We start from the raw sequence: 20,960 nt of genomic DNA, 5'->3' as shown, positions 1-20,960 counted from the left end.
GTGTCTGACGATGACTTTATGATTGCTACTCTTAATAGCCTCCCTCAGGAATATGACATGATCAAGACGGTTTTGATTGCACGGGATTCTCCAATTTCTTTGAAGGATTTTAGCGCTCAATTGCTGGCTGCAGAGCAAACCGCAGAAGCTCGATTGGTTCCTCACTCTGCGATGTTCGTCCCTCTGTCGTCTTCGTCATATGCTTCTGTGAATGCTATGGGCCCTTTTAATTCTGGTATGGGTTTATTGCCTACTCCATCTTCTTTACCAGTTGCCTATATGGGGTCCTATGATCGTTCTGTTATGCCTTCATTGGATCGCAATTCTGGTTCAAGACCTTTTCTTGGTAACAATGGTGGTTTTAGTCGTTTTAACGATCATCAGCATCATGGTATCGCCAATAGTCAGCGTGAAGGTTTTTCTGGTTTCACTAATCATTCTGGTTCTGGGAGAGGCAGATTTCAAAGCAGAGCCTCTCCTTCATCTTTCTCAGGAAATCGATTTGGTTCCAATTTTTCTCAGAAATCTGCAGTTGTTCCTGAATGTCAGATATGCAGCAAACGGGGTCACACGGCTGCTAATTGTTATTTTCGCCATGAGGCAAGCTCTTCTAGGCATGGATCTCAGGTTATTGAATGTCAAATCTGTGGTAAGAAGGGTCATGGAGCCTTGGATTGTTTCCATAGATCCAACTATGTCTATCAAGGTCAAGCCCCTCCTTCTAACCTTTCTGCTATGACTGCCCAAACTTCCTATATACCTGATCAAGACTGGATTGCAGATAGTGGGGCTTCTCATCACATGGTGTCTGATATTTCCTCCTTAACTCATGTTGCTCCTTGTGAATCTACAGAGCAAGTGATTGTTGGTAATGGAGAAGGTTTGAAAATTAAACACATTGGTACTACTGCCATTGCCTGTGCTTCTACTTCTCTTAGAATACCATCAGTATTTCATGTTCCACAGTTATCTGCTAATCTCTTGTCTGTGCAAAGATAATAATTGTGTTATCAGCTTTGATGCTTCTGGTTTTGTGATACATGATCGAGTCACCAAGACAATCCTTCTAAAAGGCCGGAGTAACAACGGGTTGTATCCTATTCCCTTTGCTGTATCCTCTCATTGCCTATCCAAGAAAGTGGCTTTGCTTGGACAACATGTTAAGTCGTCCATTTGGCATCACAGACTTGGCCATCCAACGAATGAAGTGGTGCAATCAATGCTTAAAGCCTCTGGTTTGCAATGTGCAAATGATTCTTCCAATTTGAATCCCTTGTGTTCAGCTTGTCTTCAAAGGAAGATGCATCGGCTTCCATTTCCTGTTAGACATAGTAGGTCTAAAATTCCTTTTCATACCGTTCATAGTGACGTATGGGGTCCTTCCCATTACAAATCTGTTGAAGGTTACAGATATTTTGTTTCCTTCATTGATGAATGTACTGGATATTTGTGGGTTTATCCCTTTTTCAATAAATCAGAAGTTTTCTCCAAATTCCTACAGTTTCATGCTTTGATACAAAATCAATTCAATGCTGCTATTAAGTGTTTTCAGAGTGATGGTGGTGGTGAGTTTCTTAGCAAGGTTTTTACATATTTTTTGGCTTCCAAGGGAATTGTGCGTCGTTTGTCTTGCCCGTATACTCCGCAGCAAAATGGACTGGCAGAGCGGAAGAATAGGCATATTATTGAAACATCCATTACCCTGTTAACTACAGCAGCCTTGCCAGGTTAATTTTGGTTTCATTCTACTGCCCATGCTATGTATCTTATAAATCGAATGCCCAGCTCTGTTTTACATCATCAATCTCCTTATTTTCATTTATTTGGTCATCATCCTGATCTTGCTTCTTTGAGAATATTTGGTACTGCGGTATATCCGTATCTAAGACATTATAATGTGCATAAGTTACAACCGCGAACCACTCAGTGCTTGTTCTTGGGATATTCACCTGGTTACAAAGGAGTTATTTGCTACATCGAATTACTGCAAAATGTGTAATCTCAAGGCATGTTCTTCATGATGAAGCTGTATTTCCTTTTAAGCAAATTAACCCTGGCATATGTAGGCAGTCTTCTCAGTTTTCTTATACTGCATCAGTAGCTCCTGTCATTGTTTCTTTGCCTTCAAGGCCTTCTCAAGCTTCTCTTAATTCTCAGGATCCATCGTCTCTAGCCTCTGATACACAAGTATCTACTTCTCAGTCTCAGTCCATCTCATCTACTCCTGGGTCTTTATCTCGTATCCAACATCAAGCTTCGTTGGATGTTATTCCAGTGGCTTCTGCAGGTTCTGTACCTGTGTTGAATGAACAACAATTACAAGTTAGCTTCGTTGGATGTTATTCCAGTGGCTTCTGCAGGTTCTGTACCTGTGTTGAATGAACAACAATTACAGGTTATGTTTTCGTTTGAGGTCTCCGATGTTTCCTTTTCTTCTGTTAGTACTGTGGACTCATCGGTTTCTTTATTTCCTATCAATGATCATCCTATGATTACTCGGGCCAAAAGTGGTATAGTTCAGAACAAAGAGTTCCCAGATTATCAAGGTTATTTTAGCTGTCTTCATGCTATTCTGGAATTAGATGAGCCTTCTAGTTTTAAGGTGGCTTCTTTTTCTTCTGAGTGGAGGCAGGCTATGAAAGAGGAGATTGATGCTCTTCATATGCAAGGCACATGGATCTTGGTTCCTAGTCCAGGTGATAAAAATATTATTGGCAGTAAGTGGGTTTATAAAATAAAGAGAAATCCAGATGGTTCAGTGGGTAGATATAAGGCCAGACTTGTTGCTCAGGGGTTCAGTCAAGAGCCTGGTTTTGACTTTGGGGAAACCTTCAGTCCTGTTGTTAGACACACAACAGTGAGGTTAGTATTAAGCATAGCTGCTATGAATCAATGGAAACTACGACAACTTGATGTCAAGAACGCTTTCCTACATGGCGATCTTGAAGAAGAAGTTTTTATGAAACAGCCTCCCGGCTTTGAAGATTCTACTCATCCACAGTTTGTATGTAAACTGAAAAAATCTTTGTATGGTCTTAAACAGGCTCCAAGGGCATGGAATGCTAAATTCACAGGTTACTTACCTACTCTTGGTTTTAAATCTTCACATTCAGATCCAAGTCTGTTTGTGCAGCATACTGGGAATGATATTATCATTCTACTCTTATATGTTGATGATATCATTATAACAGGTTCGAGTGATCAGTTGATTCAAAGAGTGGTTACAAACTTAAGTGAGGTGTTTGAAATGAAAGATATGGGGCAACTCACTTATTTTTTAGGTCTGCAGATTTCCTATAATTCCTCTGGTGACATATTCGTGAGTCAAACTAAGTATGCCAAGGATCTACTACATAAAGCAGGCATGAGTTCATGTAGAGCCTGTGCAACACCTTGTAAGCCACACACTCAAGTGTTACAGACTGACGGTGAGCCCTTGGCTGATCCTACTATGTTTCGCAGTCTCGTAGGTGCTCTACAGTACCTAACATTTACACGACCTGATCTGGCTTATGCTGTGAATCATGTGTGTCAATATATGAATAATCCAACTGAGGTTCACTATTTTTTGGTGAAGCGTATTCTTCGATATGTTCAGGGTACATTAGAGTATGGAATCAGTTTTACAAAGGGTCCTTGGCAGCTTAGTGCATACAGTGATGCAGACTGGGCAGGGGATATCAATACTAGAAGGTCTACAACCGGTTGTGTAGTATTCTTGGGTTGTAATCCTATCTCCTGGCAGTCCAAGAAGCAAGGTTCTGTGTCTAGGAGTTCAACAGAGGCAGAATACAGGGCCCTAGCAAACACAGCTGCTGACTTGTCATGGATTCGACAGGTTCTCTTGGATCTAAAGATGTTTTTGCTAGATGCTCCTACTATGTACTGTGACAACTTATCAGCACTGGCTTTAAGCTCAAACCCAGTATACCATTCTCGAATTAAGCATTTGGATATAGACTTCCACTTTGTGCGAGAGAAGGTACAAAGAAAGGATCTTATTGTGCAGTATATACCTACTGAAGAACAAATAGCAGATGTTTTTACAAAGGGGTTACACAGTCCCATTTTCTTACAACACTGTCTTCATCTTAGGCTGAGGAGTTCAGCTGGGTAGGGAAAATGTTAACCATGTGTTTTAGTTAAGAAATTGTTAAGTCATCATGTGCAGCTCACGTGCTCTCTGTTAAGTCTGTTACTGAAAGAGCTGTATTTGTTAAGTTTATTAGCGTAATATTAGGAGATGTGCACTGTACTAAAGCTGTGCTTTTACCATTTTTCATTAACAATCTAATCAGAAATACAGGTTTACAGGGCTCTCTTCCTTCTTCTCTTGAAATCCCTAAATCTCATCCTCTTCTTCTTGTTAAGATAGATGTCCACATTATACTCGCAAAACTAACACAAGTCGTGAACTAGAACACTATTTGGCTCCTTATAAGTACGAACAAAACTAACCATCTCACTTTCATTGCAACCCAATAAGCCCGGTTCATGCACAGATGTTTACATTGCACTCACCAAACTAGCATGGTGGAAAGACACGTCACAATATGAGAAGGATAGTGGTTTTCATTCGACCCACCATACATTGTTGATGCTAGCAGTTTGGTGCCTTTCATCTCAAGGCCCATAACTTTAACCGTCTTTTAACCTTCTCCGACCGATTGCAACATATTTACATAACCCATCACTTTCCTCAATCGTTACCACCTGAATATCTTGGTGGCCACGGCACTGTTACTGTATACATCCGCCATTTGCATGGGTGATTGGTATTCTGAGCCCCTTCCGTTTCTTATCATAATTATGAGCACTGTTTTCATCTTAGTCCAAACGCCAAATTCGACCAAGCAGAAGTGGGGACACAAAACACATGTTTAAAAATAAATAAATAAGACAAGAAAAATGAAAGATACGGCTGAAGTTGGTAGGTCTGCACAGAAAGTGGGCTGAGCTGAAGCTGAAAGCAGCCTCAACCAAACGCATTGATTTTAGGGGGCCATGGACATGTGTCCCAAATCCCTACTATTTATTGCTGTTGTTTTTGAGTTGCCCTGCGATGCAGGCAACCTCAGTTTTGACTCATTTCCAAAATGGCTAGCTTGGCTTTACTGGTGGTGTAATTTCTTGTATTTTTTTTAAAAAAAAAAAAAAAAAAAAAAAAACTTGTATAAGCCGACTTTGTGGATCCAAAATATGCAACCGTCCTTCTAAAGCCCATACCATACCCATTTTCATTTACTATTATGGCCCTATCTTCAATTTATGAGATTTTAAAAATAATAATTTTCATAATTTTAAAAGTAATCTTGAATTTTCTACTGATCACGGATATTAGTCATCTAGGCTTTGTTTGGTGGCTCGATCAAAACATGATTAGAATTGAGTTTAAGCTAGCTCTTATAAGTTGTAATTCTTTAGATGAGACTTGTATGTATAAATCATGATCTTCTAGACGATACTTGTATTGCAAGGCGTAACCTGTTAGACTACTGTTCAATTTGGTAAGTTTAGTTTCAACATTTATTATATATCAAACAACGATCAAGATTAAACAAATTTAATTGAAATAGTCGATCCATGCCAAGCCACCAAACGTTGTTACAACTTATAATGTCTAAGTATGAAACTAAGAGTATAATTTGGTGATACTTCCCAATGTTTGGTTAACTAGTCAGTTTTCTTTATTAAGTGTAATATAAATTTGAAAGGAATATAGTAAGTAGTTTTCTTAGTCAGGCGTGTAATCTTTTTGATTTGTTCTAAATATCTGGCAATCAATCAAGGAAACAAGGACGGGATGGGGTTTTAGAAGTGTCAAATTCTCTCTCTCTCTCTCTAAATTATATAATAGAATAGAGCCAACCTCTGTTTTCTCTCCCCAAATAATTACCAAAAGCAAACAATCCTTGTTTCAGTTGTAGACAAAGCTTCCCTGCCCTTATCAGCATATCCACATAATTCAATGCTTTTTAACTTTTCATGTTTTTTACATTGAAAAAAAAGCCAAATGGGGTCGGGGGTCGACTGCGCATTGCAGCAGAAGCAGAAGCACACAGATTTTTGTTAATCTTGGGCTACAGAAAAGCCAATTACAGATCTTTCTTCATATAATTATTTATATCTGCTAAACCCAGCGGCTCCACTTTACCATATAATCATTGTTCTACTTTTTTTATTCCTCTCTTTTCCTTTGTTGTTACCAATGGATCAAGGCTGGCTAGTTCCATTGAGAGAAGCTTGTCGACTTATATCAAATCATCATTTTAGACAAAAACTACCAAAATTAATGTGTTAAATAAGAAGGAAAAAGGAGTTCAGAAGATATACATGAAGCTGCTTGATGGTGGAAATCAATTTTAATATTCATGTGTTGATGACTCCCATCCCATCTACTTTGAAAAAGAAAAGATCTGAACTTAAAACTCTTTTTCATATTAAGCTAAAAAAAGGAAAAAAGTATCGATAAACTAAGAATCCGTAAATTAAAACTTTATGCATTGAAGTAGAAGTTTCAAATATGTGTCAAAATTGGATTTTAATTTGGCATCTTGATATGTGTCATAATTTCTTTGCAATCATGAGAAAGAATGCAATTTGTAATTGAGAAAATGATTAGGTTGTGGATGTCTCCTATAACCCTGTACATTTGGATAGATATGAATCTTCCTGCCTCTATGAGATTGCATGTTCATGACTGTTTTTTTATTTAAATTTTTTTATAAATTGTTTACTTCACTGTGACAAAGCAGATCCTAAAACAAGACTCATTCTCCACTTCCTTTCCCTCACACTCAAATATATCCATCTTTTACTTAATTAGATTTTGCTTTAATGGTAATTGTTCATTTGATTAAATTTTGAATTTTCCCTTTTTCTTATTTTTTTTTTAAGGGTTACAGTTTTCAAATTCTGTTTATCTTTCAAGATTCACGTTTAAAGTTCTAAACCAAAATAAGTGTAGGAATTAAGGAGACTTAATTCTTTGTATTTGGAAAAAGAATCATTCCTTTCCCTCTAACCTAGTCGCAGATTGTAATTAAATCAAAGACTTGTGTAACATAACACGAGTATATTGTTAGCTTAAGTTGTGTTATATTCTTCTTGAAACGAGATATCATATGCTATGTCAAACAACTAAAGTAAGGATAAAACTATCAAGTACTAGATGCTAGACCCACACTCATAGTCAACCTAATAATGGTTCGGAATTTTACTTTTTCTACCTTCTTTTTTTTTATAAAACGAGTAAAATTCTTATAATTCTTGTTGGGTTTCAAAAAGAAATCCGAATTCGCGCAATCACATATATAAATCATATGTATTAAGCAAAATTAAGTACTTTTTTATACAAAAGATATTGAAAGAGACGAGACTCCTACACATAACTTCAAGTGCAAGAGATATTAAGTAGTTTTAACAGGTTCAAATTTGCCATTTTTATTATTACTTAACCATTTGTGAGGTATAATTAATAGTTTGGAGTGAATGAAGCTCCCAGAAGAAGGTAGACAATGAGAATCGTATGCCCCACACATGTGAAAGACAAATTTGTTTCAAAAGCCACCAGGCAAAATAATGTAAAACCTCAACTACACGTATGCATTTCTTCCTGCCTTAAGACTTATAAATCATCCTAATCTCAACACTCACGCAATCACTCTCTCTCTCTCTCTCTCTCTCTCCATCATCATTCAACAACCTCATATCAGAATCCAAAGAACCCAAAAAAAGACAACAGTAAAAGAAAAACCCCAGAATTAATATAAAACATTCCCCTTTCTGCAAAAGGAAAGCTGGATCATCAGAAAAACAGAGCAAATTAAAACAAACATAAATGAGACCGCCACCACCGCCAAGAAGATCACTGGAGCTATCAGCAGCATCCCAAGTAGCTGAATTTGGCTTCGTCCACCTCACTCCGTCGCTCTCCTCCCCTCCCCCCACCAGACAAACGACATGCGTTTCGCACACCTGCCGCTGGTGGCCCTACTCTGGCTCCAAAGAGTTCGAGGCCAACGCCGCCATGGTCATAATCATCCTCCTCTCCGCCCTCATTTGTGCTTTGGGCCTCAACGCCGCCATCCGCTGCTTCCTCCGCGGCGGCGGGAGCGACGACGACAACAACAGCCCACGGGACAACGATGATAACAGTCATCTTCCGCAGACCCAGCAAGAATTGGTTCAAGCTCAGCAGAAGAGCAATGTGGCGGGAGTTTCGTGCCTGGAGGGGGCGCCGGAAGTGTTCTACTCGGCGGCGATGAAGGCGAGGCTGGCGGGGGCGGAGGCGGAGTGCGCCATTTGTTTGTCGGAGTTTGTGGAGGGGGAAGGGATCAGAGTGCTGGGGAGGTGCAAACATGGCTTCCATACTCACTGCATACAGGAGTGGCTGTCTTCTCACTCCTCTTGTCCCACCTGCCGCAGCACGTGCCTTCCTCAATCGCCGCCTCCATCGCCACCACAACCCACCACGGACAATAGTTCCCAGCAAATTCCCGCGCAGGAAAGCGGTCCATAGAGCTAGCCGCTGTACACAACATGTATGTAACTAGTAATTTCGAATTCGAGTTGGAAGTTTTTTCAGTTATTTAATTGGTGCCATAATAGCTTAATTTAATTAATTTGGTACTAATTAATCACTAAGCAAAAATGATCAAAACCGTTTTAGCTAGATCGAAAAACCAGCATATATAGTAAGTAGATCATTTTACTTATCTGCTTCTGCAGCTGTAAAAATAACCGTCCAGGTTTTTTCGACTTTTACTGAACATGCATTTGGCCTCTTGTCTTACTGGCCAGCTGCTGAATGCTGATCCATGCAAACAGATAGGAAGTTCAGTGTGTGCCTGTATAACTTATGGGGGTGGATTGATATAACGTTTCTCTTTCCAGCCGTTTCGAACTGCCAGCCAATGTCTCTTTCTGCAAAAAGTACCAACGCACCGCGAACTTGCAACGTAGTTTCATAACTGAAGCGTAGTGCTAGAATCAATCGTGCACGCTGCTCGGGTCAGTCAGTCACGAAGCACGTCCCTTTGGGTCAGTCAGTCACGAAGCACGCCCCTTTGTGCGCAACTGACCGTAACATCCCACAGTGCTTATAAGTTATGTCGAATTACTTTTTTTTGGGTGGTTGAAGATAAGACCCAATGCATAGGTAAGATATGAAAGAATGACATTCAGCTTGCTGATATGGTGGGGTGGGGTGGGGTGGGGGGGGCGCGCAAAACGCAGTTTATGCAGCCAATTTCACTCATTTCCCAACCAAAAGTACGATATTGATAAATTACTGCAGCCAAAACAACATTACTCGCTATTATATTCTATTTATTTCAACAACCGCGAAAACCACATGAACAATGTGTACAAAACAACTACAATACCGATTTGATTCAAGAACTAGTGTTGCTACTATCAAGTATACATATGACACGACAAACAGAGAAAACTGAAGCAAGATGACAAACAGACCAAGCTCACACCACTAAAACATCTGACAAACAATCCAAAACCACATAGTCCAAGGGGAAGAGACAATACGATCACATGTCTAGAAGCACTTTCTGTGAACGATGGATGGCCCTGATTCATCGTACTCTGACTTAGATATCCACATCTGCATTCAAGCAAAACAATAACCAGACATTATAATCATAGAATCATACTGCCGTAGTAAAAATACTACAAGAATTGATAATAATAAAAAATGAAGAGTTGCCCATCATGATAATCATTCCAACGCATCAAAATCCAAAAACAAAATAACAAGAAAAGAGGAAAAGTTTCGCAACAATCCGAAAGTACTAAACTTTTAGAAGTTTATTTGGGAGAAAAAGAAGAAGAAAGATTTCACATATTTTTCTAGCTTTGTAAGCATAAACTCATAAGCTATTTCAAAGTAAATTAAGAATTCACTATCACCATTTTTTTTTTTCTTTCTTCTATGATCAATAGAAATGAAGGGAAAATCAAGTATAAATTACTGTCATAGGAGGAGCAGTGTAACCGATACCTGCTGGAATGTGCTCAGTGAAGCTAATATAGACCCTCCAATCCAGACACTGTATTTTCTCTCTGGAGGTGCTACCACCTTAATCTTCACGCTGCTTGGTGCAAGGGCTGTGATCTCCTTGCTCATTCGATCAGCAATTCCTGGGAACATGGTGGACCCTCCACTCAGCACTATGTTACCATACAAGTCTTTTCTGATGTCAACATCACACTTCATAATTGAGTTGTAGGTGGTCTCATGAATTCCAGGAGACTCCATGCCAATAAATGATGGTTGAAATAGGACCTCAGGGCAACGGAATCGCTCTGCTCCAATCGTAATTACCTGACCATCAGGTAGTTCATAGCTCTTCTCAATTGATGAGCTGGTTTTAGCAGTTTCAAGTTCCTGTTCGTAATCAAGTGCCACATAGGCAAGTTTCTCCTTAATGTCACGTACAATTTCCCGTTCAGCAGTTGTAGTAAAAGTGTACCCTCTCTCAGTCAGGATCTTCATTAAGGCATCTGTTAAATCTCTTCCAGCGAGGTCAAGCCGGAGGATGGCATGTGGAAGCGCATAACCTTCGTAGATGGGAACTGTGTGACTGACTCCATCACCAGAGTCCAGCACAATACCTGGGAAACGTTTCGTTGATTAAAAGGTAATGAACTTTCAAAATATTAAAACTTTTCTTCCAAATTTATTACTTTGTTTGCACTTGGTGGCAGAATTATAACAATTTAAATAGATAGATCACTCCCAGTTTTTTGAATTGGTAAGAACCTGTAGTACGCCCACTAGCATAGAGGGAGAGAACTGCTTGAATGGCAACATACATAGCAGGGACATTGAAGGTCTCAAACATGATCTGAGTCATCTTCTCCCTGTTTGCCTTAGGATTCAGGGGTGCCTCAGTAAGAAGTACAGGATGTTCTTCAGGAGCCACACGAAGCTCATTGTAGAAAGTATGATGCCAGATCTTTTCCATGTCGTCCCAGTTGCTAACAATCCCATGTTCAATAGGGTATTTTAGTGTGAGAATACCTCTTTTGGACTGGGCCTCATCTCCAACATAGGCATCTTTTTGTCCCATCCCCACCATAACACCCGTGTGTCTAGGTCGACCAACAATACTGGGGAAGACAGCCCTTGGAGCATCATCTCCGGCAAATCCAGCCTGTTCAAGGAGATCATAAGGAATGGTAAATACCAAGGGATTTTTTGTATGCTAAGATGGATTTTCCTACATTGCTAGACCAAATGAATCTATGGCCTTACCTTAACCATTCCAGTTCCATTATCACAGACAAGAGGCTGAATGTCCTCGGTATCTGCCATTCTTTATGGTAACACTGCAAAAAATCTGTTAGAAACCTATGAAGCATACTTCAATTCAACAACCACGAATCGCCTCTATCCTCATAATGCATATAGTTAGATCAGAATAACTCTGTTTTGGTCTAGGAAGTTGGGAGTGTCTACATCAATGTAACAAACTTGAATATTATAATGCTTGAAACAGGAATTCATTTGGAGATAGCAATATTTCACAACTTGAAGAAATCTGCAACACTTAGACAGCAACAAAAACAGGCCAAGAAAACACACAAGAGGATTTATAATCACAAATAAAAGATCCCGCTTTTGACTGAGATACATGCAGCCAACAATAAAAAACTTGATACGAAGAGAAATGGGATTTTGAATTTCCTATTGTCCTAAAACGTTGTTAACTATACATAATCAAAACTTGATCATGCTTGGAGGTTGTGATATGATACCCTGATGGGCTGATGCCATCGAAATTTAGAACCCATCTGATCAAATCAATCAAACCACTCAGACAGACAAAAAACCAAAAATTACATCGAAGTTGGTCACTCCCAACCAGTGACTTGAGTGATCAAAATCAACAGCCAGAAACAATCACTCAACCAATTTATCAAACACCAGAAATTCAAATTGAACTCGGATAGATTAATTAACACAAGACTAAAAATATTAAAACACAGCAGGAAATCGGATGCAGAGCACACAGAAATGATCACTTGAACTTACAAAAGTAATCACAAAGGGGAAAAAAAAGAGCAAAGAAATTGAAGAGAATTAAATTTAAAAAAATGGTTTCTTGGTAAGAAGCATATCACCTTGGGAGTTTGGGCTCGCTGAGGATGGAGAAGTCACAGCAGAACAGAGAAGGCGTGCAGATGAAAACAAGGAGGCAGAGAGTGAAGAGACAGACGATTAATAATGGAAGGAAGAAAGAAAGTCGGTGTAGATTCTGCTTTACGATTAGACAAACAAACAAAGATGATAATAAATAAAAAGGAAGGAAATTTTTACCAAACTGCACTGCAAAGTGTTGGACGGTGGAGCCGCCAATGAACTTTCCAGAATGTAATTTACAGAAAATAAAATAAATATATTAAAAAAGGATATTAAAAAAAAAGAAAAAAGAGGGGACAGCTGGAAATTTGACTCGTTTCTCTGCTGCTTATGGTGAAGGGCGGGCTGACACCAATGCAAAGCTGAAAGCGCCACGCGGTGATGCTATGAGAGGAAAAAAGTTTATTTCCGAAGTTCGCGGTGTTGTGTCCAAAATCTCCTTTAGACAACTAAATAGAATATGATAGTGATTATTTGTACAGTACAGTAATGTTAAATTAGTTCTTATTCTTCTTTTAAATTCGATTATTATTATTATTCACACCAACAATCCACCACCAGAATTCATTCCAATTATCTCCTTTAGACAATTAAATACAATATAACAGTGATTATTTTTACAGCATAATAATACTAAATTAGTTCTTATTCTTTTTTTTAATTCGATTATTATTATTATTATTCACACCAACAGTCCACCACCGGAATTCATGCCAATCTCCTATGAATTGGAGAAAAAAATGTACTTACATAAAAATAATTCCACACTTGCAGCAACAATTGCATTCACAATAGTTTTTTTTGTTTGTTTGGAGAGGTAATGAAACTCAAAGAAATACAAAGATAAAATATAAAAATTGATCACATAAAAACTAATTGATAATCAAAACGACGACACAGTTGGAAACGGCACAAGGGGCACGAGCGATGACTAGGACAGGTTTCGAGCCACTTCTCGATGCAGTTGACATGAAAAATATGAGAGCAGGGCAAGTGAAGAAGCCGATTCCCATTCGTACCGCTCTCAAATTCCTCCCTACAAATCGCACACATCGTCTCTCCCCTAATCTGCGGTCGTTCCATTCTCTGCTTCCTATTCTTCGTCATTACTAGGCTCACCACATGGGGCAAACATTCCGACTTCTTCGCCTTAAAACCAGCCAATAAAGACCCAATGATGTGCTCGTGTTTGAACTCCGGGATTTCCATGGCGGCCAGGGCGTCGGCCATCAGGCTAATTGAATCGGAAGCCGAATTTGTGCTATGACTTTCTTCAAATACTAATAATAAATCGGCGCGAGAGACCGTAATGTCGATTTCGGAGTCAAAGCGCGGCGGCTCACGACTGACGTCGACTGGAACGTCGTCTTCGTCTGTCCAAACCGTTTCGATTTCCTTGAAGAGCTTGAATTTGAGATGGTACTGATCTTCGACGGGAATTGGATGATTTGTTTGCATTGTGAATGATTGAAAACGTGGGAAATTAAGAAGCTGAAACTGTGAAATTGATCGGGAAAGTGGAAAAAGTTCGGCTGACCGAGAGTTGCCTTACGATATTTATACTAATTTTCAGTTCTCCAAATCGATTTAGGAACAGCTAGGTCGGTGGGATGCTAATTCAAAATTTTGGCTACGGTCTACTGGTTAGGGTAGGAAAGTTGCTTTTTGAGCTTTTATTTGTGGGCTTTGGCCTGTTCTTAAATTTGGGCTTTTTATTTGTGCCTTCTGCTCTTGCTGTAGTCTACTTGGGCCTTTGGACAAACCAATTTTTTATTTTTTTAAAATACAAATTTGAAAAACAAAGTTGTTATTAATTATTATTATTATAATTTTTATAAAATCCATATCTAATCTACGAGGTCTCTGAAAAAAAAAAATATAATCTATGAGGATGAAATTCGAACTTAAGTGCAATGGGACATGCTCACTACCCTAAACAATTGACCTAATTCATGTCTGGTAAAAACAAAAATATTCTCCATTGGATGTTTGGATTGGAGGTGAGCTGATTCGAATTGGGACCAACCGGATTGTGAATTTGTGACGGCAAAGAAGACTGGCAATTTTTTATTTATTACTTTTGTGCTTACAAAATATAAATTTTGATTTTAAAATATAAATAGGTTATTAAAGAAATTTACAAACATGTGGCCGGGCCAGCCTCACCCAAAAGAAAGCCCAGTGGAGTTTGAATTGGGCCAGTCAGCCCTTTTTTGTCGGCCTCGACGACCTAATAGTAGAAATAGAATCCTACGCCTGCACCCGGAGGGAGCTAATAATGTCGTCCAAAAGAGAAAAACGACATCAAAATGGAACTGCAAATGCACGTGAGCAGCGCGTGACATTGATGAAAGAAAAAGGGTTTTCAGCTCCCTAAACCCCTTTATCCAATTCCAATTTTCCAGTGAAAGAAGCAGTGAGGAAGAAGAGCGGTTGCGTTGTGAGCTCGTGGAATCGGGAGATGTGGTTTGGCGGTGGCGCGTTTAGGGCTTCCACTTCGACTGGAAGCGGTTTGATTACAAGCGCCACTGCGTTTGTGAGGCATTTCTCTCGGAAGCGCGCAGAGAATTTGAGGAAAATCAACCCCAAAGTGAGCTTTCCGGAGGCTAACTCCATTGCTCGTGATCTATACGACGTCGTCAAGCAACATGGCCCTCTCACCATCTCCAATACTTGGGTTCAGGCTAAGGTTCTCCCCCTTTCTGTGAAATTATATTAGTTTTGTTTCATATAATATATATTTGTGTGCGTGTGTGTGAATGTGACCCTTTCCATTGGGTCATTTTCATTTCTAATCACTGTGCTTAGTTGTGCATGAAATTTTATTAATTGGGTTTGAAACCAAATCTTGTCCTGTTGAGGCAGTCTCCCAGGCATGTCAGATTGAAGCGAAGGGTGATGTAACCTAGCTTTCATACAGCTATTTTTATGCAATAAGTAATATTCTGTCATTCATTAGACTAGGATAACTTGAACTGTAACTATGAGAATGTACTAAATCATACTTTCCATCTTATAATTGTATCCTTGGCTGATTATACTTTCTAGCTTTAACAAGTTTCTAATAAAACTTGAATGGTTTCTGTTAATACTAACTTGAATGATTTTCGACCAAAAAAAAAAAAAAACTTGAATGGTTTCTGTTAATACTAACATTCAAAATTTTAAATATAACAGCGAAATCACAAGGTGCTTAAGTTTAAGAAATTAAAGCACAGGCATCTGTGCTTTTTAGGCCTAACCATAGAAATGAGAAAGCCTGTGTTCATATTTATGACAATCCTAGAGTTTATGCTAACTTTGTTTGTATTTATGATACAAGAAAGTACTAATTTTTCGGTGTTATCTTTGGGCATACTTTTTCTTGCACTAGTTCATAACATTTTCTAGTAGTTGGAAATATAAAATTTGAGAACTCTAATACATAGCTGGTCATTTGTTTCTGTATAAATATGTGTTCGATACTAATTTTCCAGTGCTAGAGTGTAACCATGTCTAGGAATTGTATGCTAGCAAGTACTCCTTACCAAACTAAGGCCGTCTATACTGTAATAGGTACCTGGTTTACTGATATCTAATATAGAGTGCTTTTCGTCAAACTTTTTATCTGAAATTTCCAATATAGCCTTGGATTCTACATAGTGATGCCTGTTCATCCCAGACCACATGTTTCATGTATTTGTAGTTCTCTAAATTTTTGTTAGTTCATGTTTCTGATTAATGTTTTAATTGAAAAAATCAGGATTCTGGTCTCAGTGGATTGAACAGCAAAACACACATGAAGATAATGCTAAAATGGATGAGGGGAAGGAAGATGCTGAAGCTGTTCCCCAACCAAGTTGGTTCCACCAAAAAATTCTTGTTATGTTCACTGCCTGAAGACCCTGAAGTTACTGAATTTAGAACTTCCTCAGCAGTGAAGGTCCAAAATAGGAAGCCTTCTGTGAAGCGCAAAAAGCAAAAGAAATAAGAAGTCTGTCTGAGCTTTCCCTTTCGGCTTGGACCCTATCGCCTTGCTTAGTGTGTTCCATTGTGATTTCAGTGCTCCCTTTGGCTGTATGAGTCAACTTTCCCTTTCCTACTTGTGCGGCTATCAATAGCTGTTTCACTAATCTATGGTTGTTTTTGGAAATACTGTTCTTTTTGTTTTGTCCTCTTTTCGGATGAATTTAGGTTCGGTAGTGATTACAGGTTGCTTGTATAATTTAGGAGGACAAATTTGATAATTGAAATAATATTGGTGGCAGATGTTGTTTCGAATTCTAGCATGATTGAATTCAATATTTGTGTTACCATCAATCTTCTTTTATCATTCGATACACTATATAATCCATACAAAACGACGACCTCGGAATTCTCCAAAAAAAAGAAGAGCCTTGGACTATTTTTGTTTAAATAAATAAAACGACATCGCACTGGTTGATATAATCTATAAACGAGGAGGACCAAATAATCCAGTGAATACTGTACTGGGTTATAAAGATAAGACCAATTAACGCTGAGCCGCTGAGGTGGTTCATTTTTACTATAATAAAGCCGAGTTTTTATTAAAAATAGCTAAAATTTACTTATCACTTTAAAAAATGTCAGTTTTTATAAAATCTTTCAACTATAGCAAAAAACTCACATAAATAGACACAAATGCCCTTAAAAATTAAAATCAACATAAACCTAAAAGGCAAAACCCTACTACACAAAGTTTGGAATCAGACGCACCTTAGTCGAACTATTGGTAAGTGATCTTCTTTTTCTTTATGCATATTTTGTGCTTCTTCGTGCGGTTGCTTCTTTCTTTAAATTGTTTCTTCATTTCCTTGGCTTGGTAGGAACAAGAAATTGAAATATTCATCAATTTAGATGTGTTTTGATGGTGTGATGGTGCTTTTTTACATATACCCATAGATGTTTTTTTAAACAGGTTGTTGGGCTTCCTTCCTGTTGTCATTTGAAATTCTTCTGTGTATATTAAGCACTATGATATCTCCTCCTTTAGGCTATGGGCAAAGGTTTGGTAAACATATAGCCGTAGATGTTTTTTTTAAACAGGTTTTGTTAGGCATCTACAAGTTCACGCATCAATTTTCTTCAAAGTCCTAGATCTTTAGTCAGATACCAAGTCTATATCAATAACTGGGACTCAAAATATATTGGAACTTTTTAAGTTTATGTGGGTGTTAATTTTTAAGGCAATTTGTGTCTATTTTTTAGCTATATTTGAAATTTTTTATAAAAATTCACATTTTTGAAAGTGGAATAAAAACTCAATAAAGCCAACACAAGATAAAGAAGGCGGCCCTGGTTCTGGACATTTCCAAACTACAAAGACGAACAAACAAACAAAACTGAGCTCTCTCTCTCTCTCTCTCTCTCTCTCTCTCTCTGTTTCTCCATTCTTCTTCGTATCTTTTTGGGTAAACGCACCTTACTCTTTTCTCTCTTCGTTTCTTGTAATGCACTCAGTTCTTTCAACTTTTGTTGTTGTTGATAATTTAGATTTCTTTTATCTGCAATTCTCAATTTCAATCTTTGCATGCATAGCCTGTAAAGGATTAACCGATTGGAAACTGCTTTGTATGATTGAGAACAGATGAAAAGAGTATTAATTTTATTCTCAAGGACCCCACTCTCGCTCTGAGAGTGCAGGGCAGTGTTTGAATCTGAAATAGTCAACGGATATTTGACTGTCTGGCCCTGGACCATTAACTGCAGCTGTTTCTCTGATTTCAATCTCTTAAAAGCTGCAGCCTTTCTGTTTTTGTGGTTATGGAAATCATTCAATATCTGGGTTCCAACGATTTAACAGTAACAGACACCGATTGATATTTGATGTAGGATATTATGTTTCTATGTGTTTTGCCAATAAGCTGAGGCAATTTCGGAGGGAATGGTTGGTTCTGTTAGTTTTAACGAAACTGATGATTTATGATGGTATAGTTAACAATGAGCTCCGAGAGCGCAAATGAGAACTGCCTTGGATATGCTGCAAGGGATCCATCTGGAGTTCTATCTGAATACAAATTCAGCCGCAGGTTTGTTTTCAATCATTTTTACTGTCTATAAATTGCATGTATTAACTTCTCGATGAAAGATAACAATAGAAGACACTGCCTCTATCTTGTTGCAACACTTCAGAATTCCAAGTTCTCAATTGAGCATGAATCATGATCTGTTGATGAGAAGGCTTCTCATTGTTGCAATAGCATCAAGCTTTCAAAATGTTGGCTTTCTAGATTGTTACTTGCAATAAAGATCAAATTTTATGAATTTCTTGTTATTCCATTAGTTTCATAATGCCTTCTAGTTAATCGTTTGTCATTTGGTTCGGGTGCTTTCTTCAGGGCTCTTGGGATTGATGACATTTCCATAAAAATTACCCACTGTGGAGTTTGTTATGCTGATGTCATTTGGGCAAGAAACAAACATGGAGACTCAAAGTATCCTTTGGTGCCCGGGTATGTCGACTGACTGTATGATAAATATCTAACTCTTGTATTTTCCTTCTAAAACTTGTGGTTTGTGGCTATTTGCGACCAGACATGAGATTGCAGGTATTGTGAAAGAGGTAGGTTCCAATGTTCTTCGCTTCAAAGTTGGGGACCATATCGGAGTGGGAACTTATGTCAACTCATGCAGAGATTGTGAGTATTGTAATGAGGGATTTGAAGTCCATTGTGCGAAGGGTTCAGTCTACACTTTTAATGGTGTTGACGCGGATGGTACAATTACAAAAGGTGGATACTCCAGTCATATAGTTGTCCATGAAAGGTGTGAAATCTATGAAGCCAAATGCTTTTTGCATCCTTTTTTCTTGTGTTAATAAACTTTATACAATTCATGACTAGACAATCAGAATTCCTTTGATCTGCTCTCCTTAATCTTTCTGTGGTTGTAATTCTGTTCACCAAATGCTTTTCCAAAGTGGCATAATTCCAAGTTCATAACATGCTTCTATGAAATCATCTTACAGGTACTGCTTCAAGATACCTGACAACTATCCATTGGCTTCAGCAGCACCTCTGCTTTGTGCTGGAATTACTGTTTATACTCCTATGAAGCGCCACAAGATGAATCAACCTGGTAAATCTCTAGGAGTGATTGGTCTTGGTGGTCTCGGTCACATGGCAGTGAAGTTTGGGAAGGCATTTGGTTTACATGTAACAGTTTTCAGCACAAGTGTATCGAAGAAAGAGGAAGCCCTAAGCCAGCTTGGTGCAGATAAGTTTGTGGTCTCATCCGACCAAGAGCAGATGACGGTAAAAATACATAGATTTTCTTATAAAGCAAGAGTTTTTTTTTATACCTGATCAGTGATCATATGAAAACAATAGAGAGGACTTATTCTTTGGTTTAATATTTATTGGTTATCGTTTTCTATGCAGGCCTTGGTGAGGTCATTGGACTTTCTAATTGATACAGCATCTGGTGATCATCCATTCGATCCATATATGGCATTGTTGAAGACTGGTGGAACTCTGGTCTTGGTGGGATTCCCCAGTGAAGTCAAATTCAGTCCTGCAAGCCTCAATCTGGGTACTTTTGCATTTTTCAAACGATTGATATTTTGGTTTCATATATCCAACTCTCTTGGTAGTGGTAAAGTTGCAAGTATAATGAACTCGTGCATTTACCTTTTGGCAGGTATGAAAACCATCTCTGGCAGTGTGACAGGCGGAACGAAGGATACGCAAGAAATGATAGATTTCTGTGCTGCTCATGAAATTCACCCAACGATTGAAATAATTCCAATTCAATATGCAACGGAAGCTCTCGAGAGGCTAGTAAAAAAAGATGTGAAATACCGGTTTGTAATTGATATTGAAAACTCCCTGAAATGAGTGCTAACCATGGTAGTAGAGACAGAGGAAGAAAAGAGTTTACTGGAAGTTTCTAAGTGCAGATGAGAAAACTGAATGACGTATTTCTTACTGAATCGTTGTACAGTACAGTATTTATATATACATCTACTTAGTCTCTTTGCTTAATGAGTAAATAACCGTGCTAACAGCTGACAGCTAAGCAAACCAACCTCCTAACAATTCTAACAGCTCTAATCAACTCTAACCATTGGGTAAACAATGAGGCCATAAAAGAAAATAAGATTTCCCTTTTTGATACATATTAATAAATTCGTATGTTTCGAACTCAAAGCGTCTACCGGCATTCATTTATAGTTGGGCGGTAATCATTTACCCTTTGTGGAATTGCATCTGGGATTTGGTCTTCTGCATCATTATAAAACTGAAATCTTTTACATCAACTGTTCTTATGACCATTTTCTTTCACTAATAACAGGATTCATCACTGAAGTATGATTATGTATTTAATCACCTGCAGAACCCTTGGTTGCTTGTGAAAATAGAGCAAGAAAAGAAGATTGCAATGATGCACAAAAGCATATCCTGGTGGTAAAGTGATAACAGAGGCCAAAGCCTCAGGGCTAAATACATTTAAGATTAGTGGCCTGGCCTCCCAAGAAAGAGAGAACCTTTAATAATCATTTCCAGAAAGTGAAGATAAGAGAACCACTAGTGCAGAAAAGTGTACCCGCCGCCTTAATTATCTTGACCTGTGGCACTTGGAAAACAAGAAAAAGATGGAGACAGGCATCTATACTAATATAAAAAATGCAACTAATGGCTAAAGGCTTTGCTAAACGGTAGAAAGACAATAAGTGGTGAGATAACAAGAGCCCCTCTGGTAATATTTTTAGATAATATTTTCAGAGAATTAAAACGTTAAAACAAATTTGTATTTTCAGAATTCGAGAATATATTTGATAAATTAATTCATAAACAGATTG

General features: G+C 38.3%; 4 protein-coding genes across 7 annotated transcripts; 3 read left to right on the top strand and 1 right to left on the bottom strand.

The window, feature by feature from the left end:
• Nucleotides 1-7,655: 7,655 nt before the first annotated feature.
• On the top strand, nucleotides 7,656-9,162 carry LOC117627237 (RING-H2 finger protein ATL79). Of its 2 annotated transcripts, none has more exons than XM_034359212.1 (2): nucleotides 7,656-8,543; nucleotides 8,803-9,162. In XM_034359212.1, exon 1 carries the CDS (start codon nucleotides 7,841-7,843, stop codon nucleotides 8,519-8,521), a length of 681 nt encoding a protein of 226 aa, XP_034215103.1. In that variant the 5' UTR covers nucleotides 7,656-7,840; the 3' UTR covers nucleotides 8,522-8,543; nucleotides 8,803-9,162. The 2 variants fall into 2 exon arrangements, with proteins under 2 accessions (XP_034215103.1, XP_034215104.1); XM_034359213.1 differs by having other exon boundaries at nucleotides 8,896-9,161.
• Nucleotides 9,163-9,289: 127 nt separating this feature from the next.
• On the bottom strand, nucleotides 9,290-12,610 carry LOC117627235 (actin-7-like). 2 transcript variants are annotated; one of them, XM_034359208.1, is made up of 5 exons: nucleotides 12,142-12,610; nucleotides 11,273-11,346; nucleotides 10,778-11,171; nucleotides 10,016-10,629; nucleotides 9,290-9,619 (listed from the first exon to the last, which is right to left on the bottom strand). In XM_034359208.1, the coding sequence occupies exons 2-5, from the start codon at nucleotides 11,330-11,332 to the stop codon at nucleotides 9,554-9,556; spliced, it is 1,134 nt and encodes a 377-aa protein (XP_034215099.1). In that variant the 5' UTR covers nucleotides 11,333-11,346; nucleotides 12,142-12,610; the 3' UTR covers nucleotides 9,290-9,553. The 2 variants fall into 2 exon arrangements, with proteins under 2 accessions (XP_034215099.1, XP_034215100.1); XM_034359209.1 differs by having other exon boundaries at nucleotides 11,273-11,357; nucleotides 12,142-12,299.
• A 1,862-nt stretch (nucleotides 12,611-14,472) lies between these two features.
• On the top strand, nucleotides 14,473-16,425 carry LOC117627239. Its single transcript, XM_034359214.1, has 2 exons — nucleotides 14,473-14,849; nucleotides 15,903-16,425. The coding sequence occupies exons 1-2, from the start codon at nucleotides 14,622-14,624 to the stop codon at nucleotides 16,128-16,130; spliced, it is 456 nt and encodes a 151-aa protein (XP_034215105.1). The 5' UTR covers nucleotides 14,473-14,621; the 3' UTR covers nucleotides 16,131-16,425.
• Nucleotides 16,426-17,450: 1,025 nt separating this feature from the next.
• Nucleotides 17,451-20,142, top strand: LOC117627236 (probable cinnamyl alcohol dehydrogenase 1). 2 transcript variants are annotated; one of them, XM_034359211.1, is made up of 7 exons: nucleotides 17,451-17,571; nucleotides 18,095-18,189; nucleotides 18,499-18,612; nucleotides 18,695-18,925; nucleotides 19,128-19,413; nucleotides 19,540-19,690; nucleotides 19,799-20,142. In XM_034359211.1, exons 2-7 carry the CDS (start codon nucleotides 18,101-18,103, stop codon nucleotides 19,993-19,995), a joined length of 1,068 nt encoding a protein of 355 aa, XP_034215102.1. In that variant the 5' UTR covers nucleotides 17,451-17,571; nucleotides 18,095-18,100; the 3' UTR covers nucleotides 19,996-20,142. The 2 variants fall into 2 exon arrangements, with proteins under 2 accessions (XP_034215102.1, XP_034215101.1); XM_034359210.1 differs by having other exon boundaries at nucleotides 17,493-17,571; nucleotides 17,993-18,189.
• Nucleotides 20,143-20,960: the final 818 nt, after the last annotated feature.

The sequence above is a fragment of the Prunus dulcis genome, chromosome 5 (genome assembly GCF_902201215.1).
Source record: "Prunus dulcis chromosome 5, ALMONDv2, whole genome shotgun sequence".
NCBI lineage: Eukaryota > Viridiplantae > Streptophyta > Magnoliopsida > Rosales > Rosaceae > Prunus > Prunus dulcis.
This window is presented reverse-complemented; position numbering and strand designations above follow the sequence as displayed.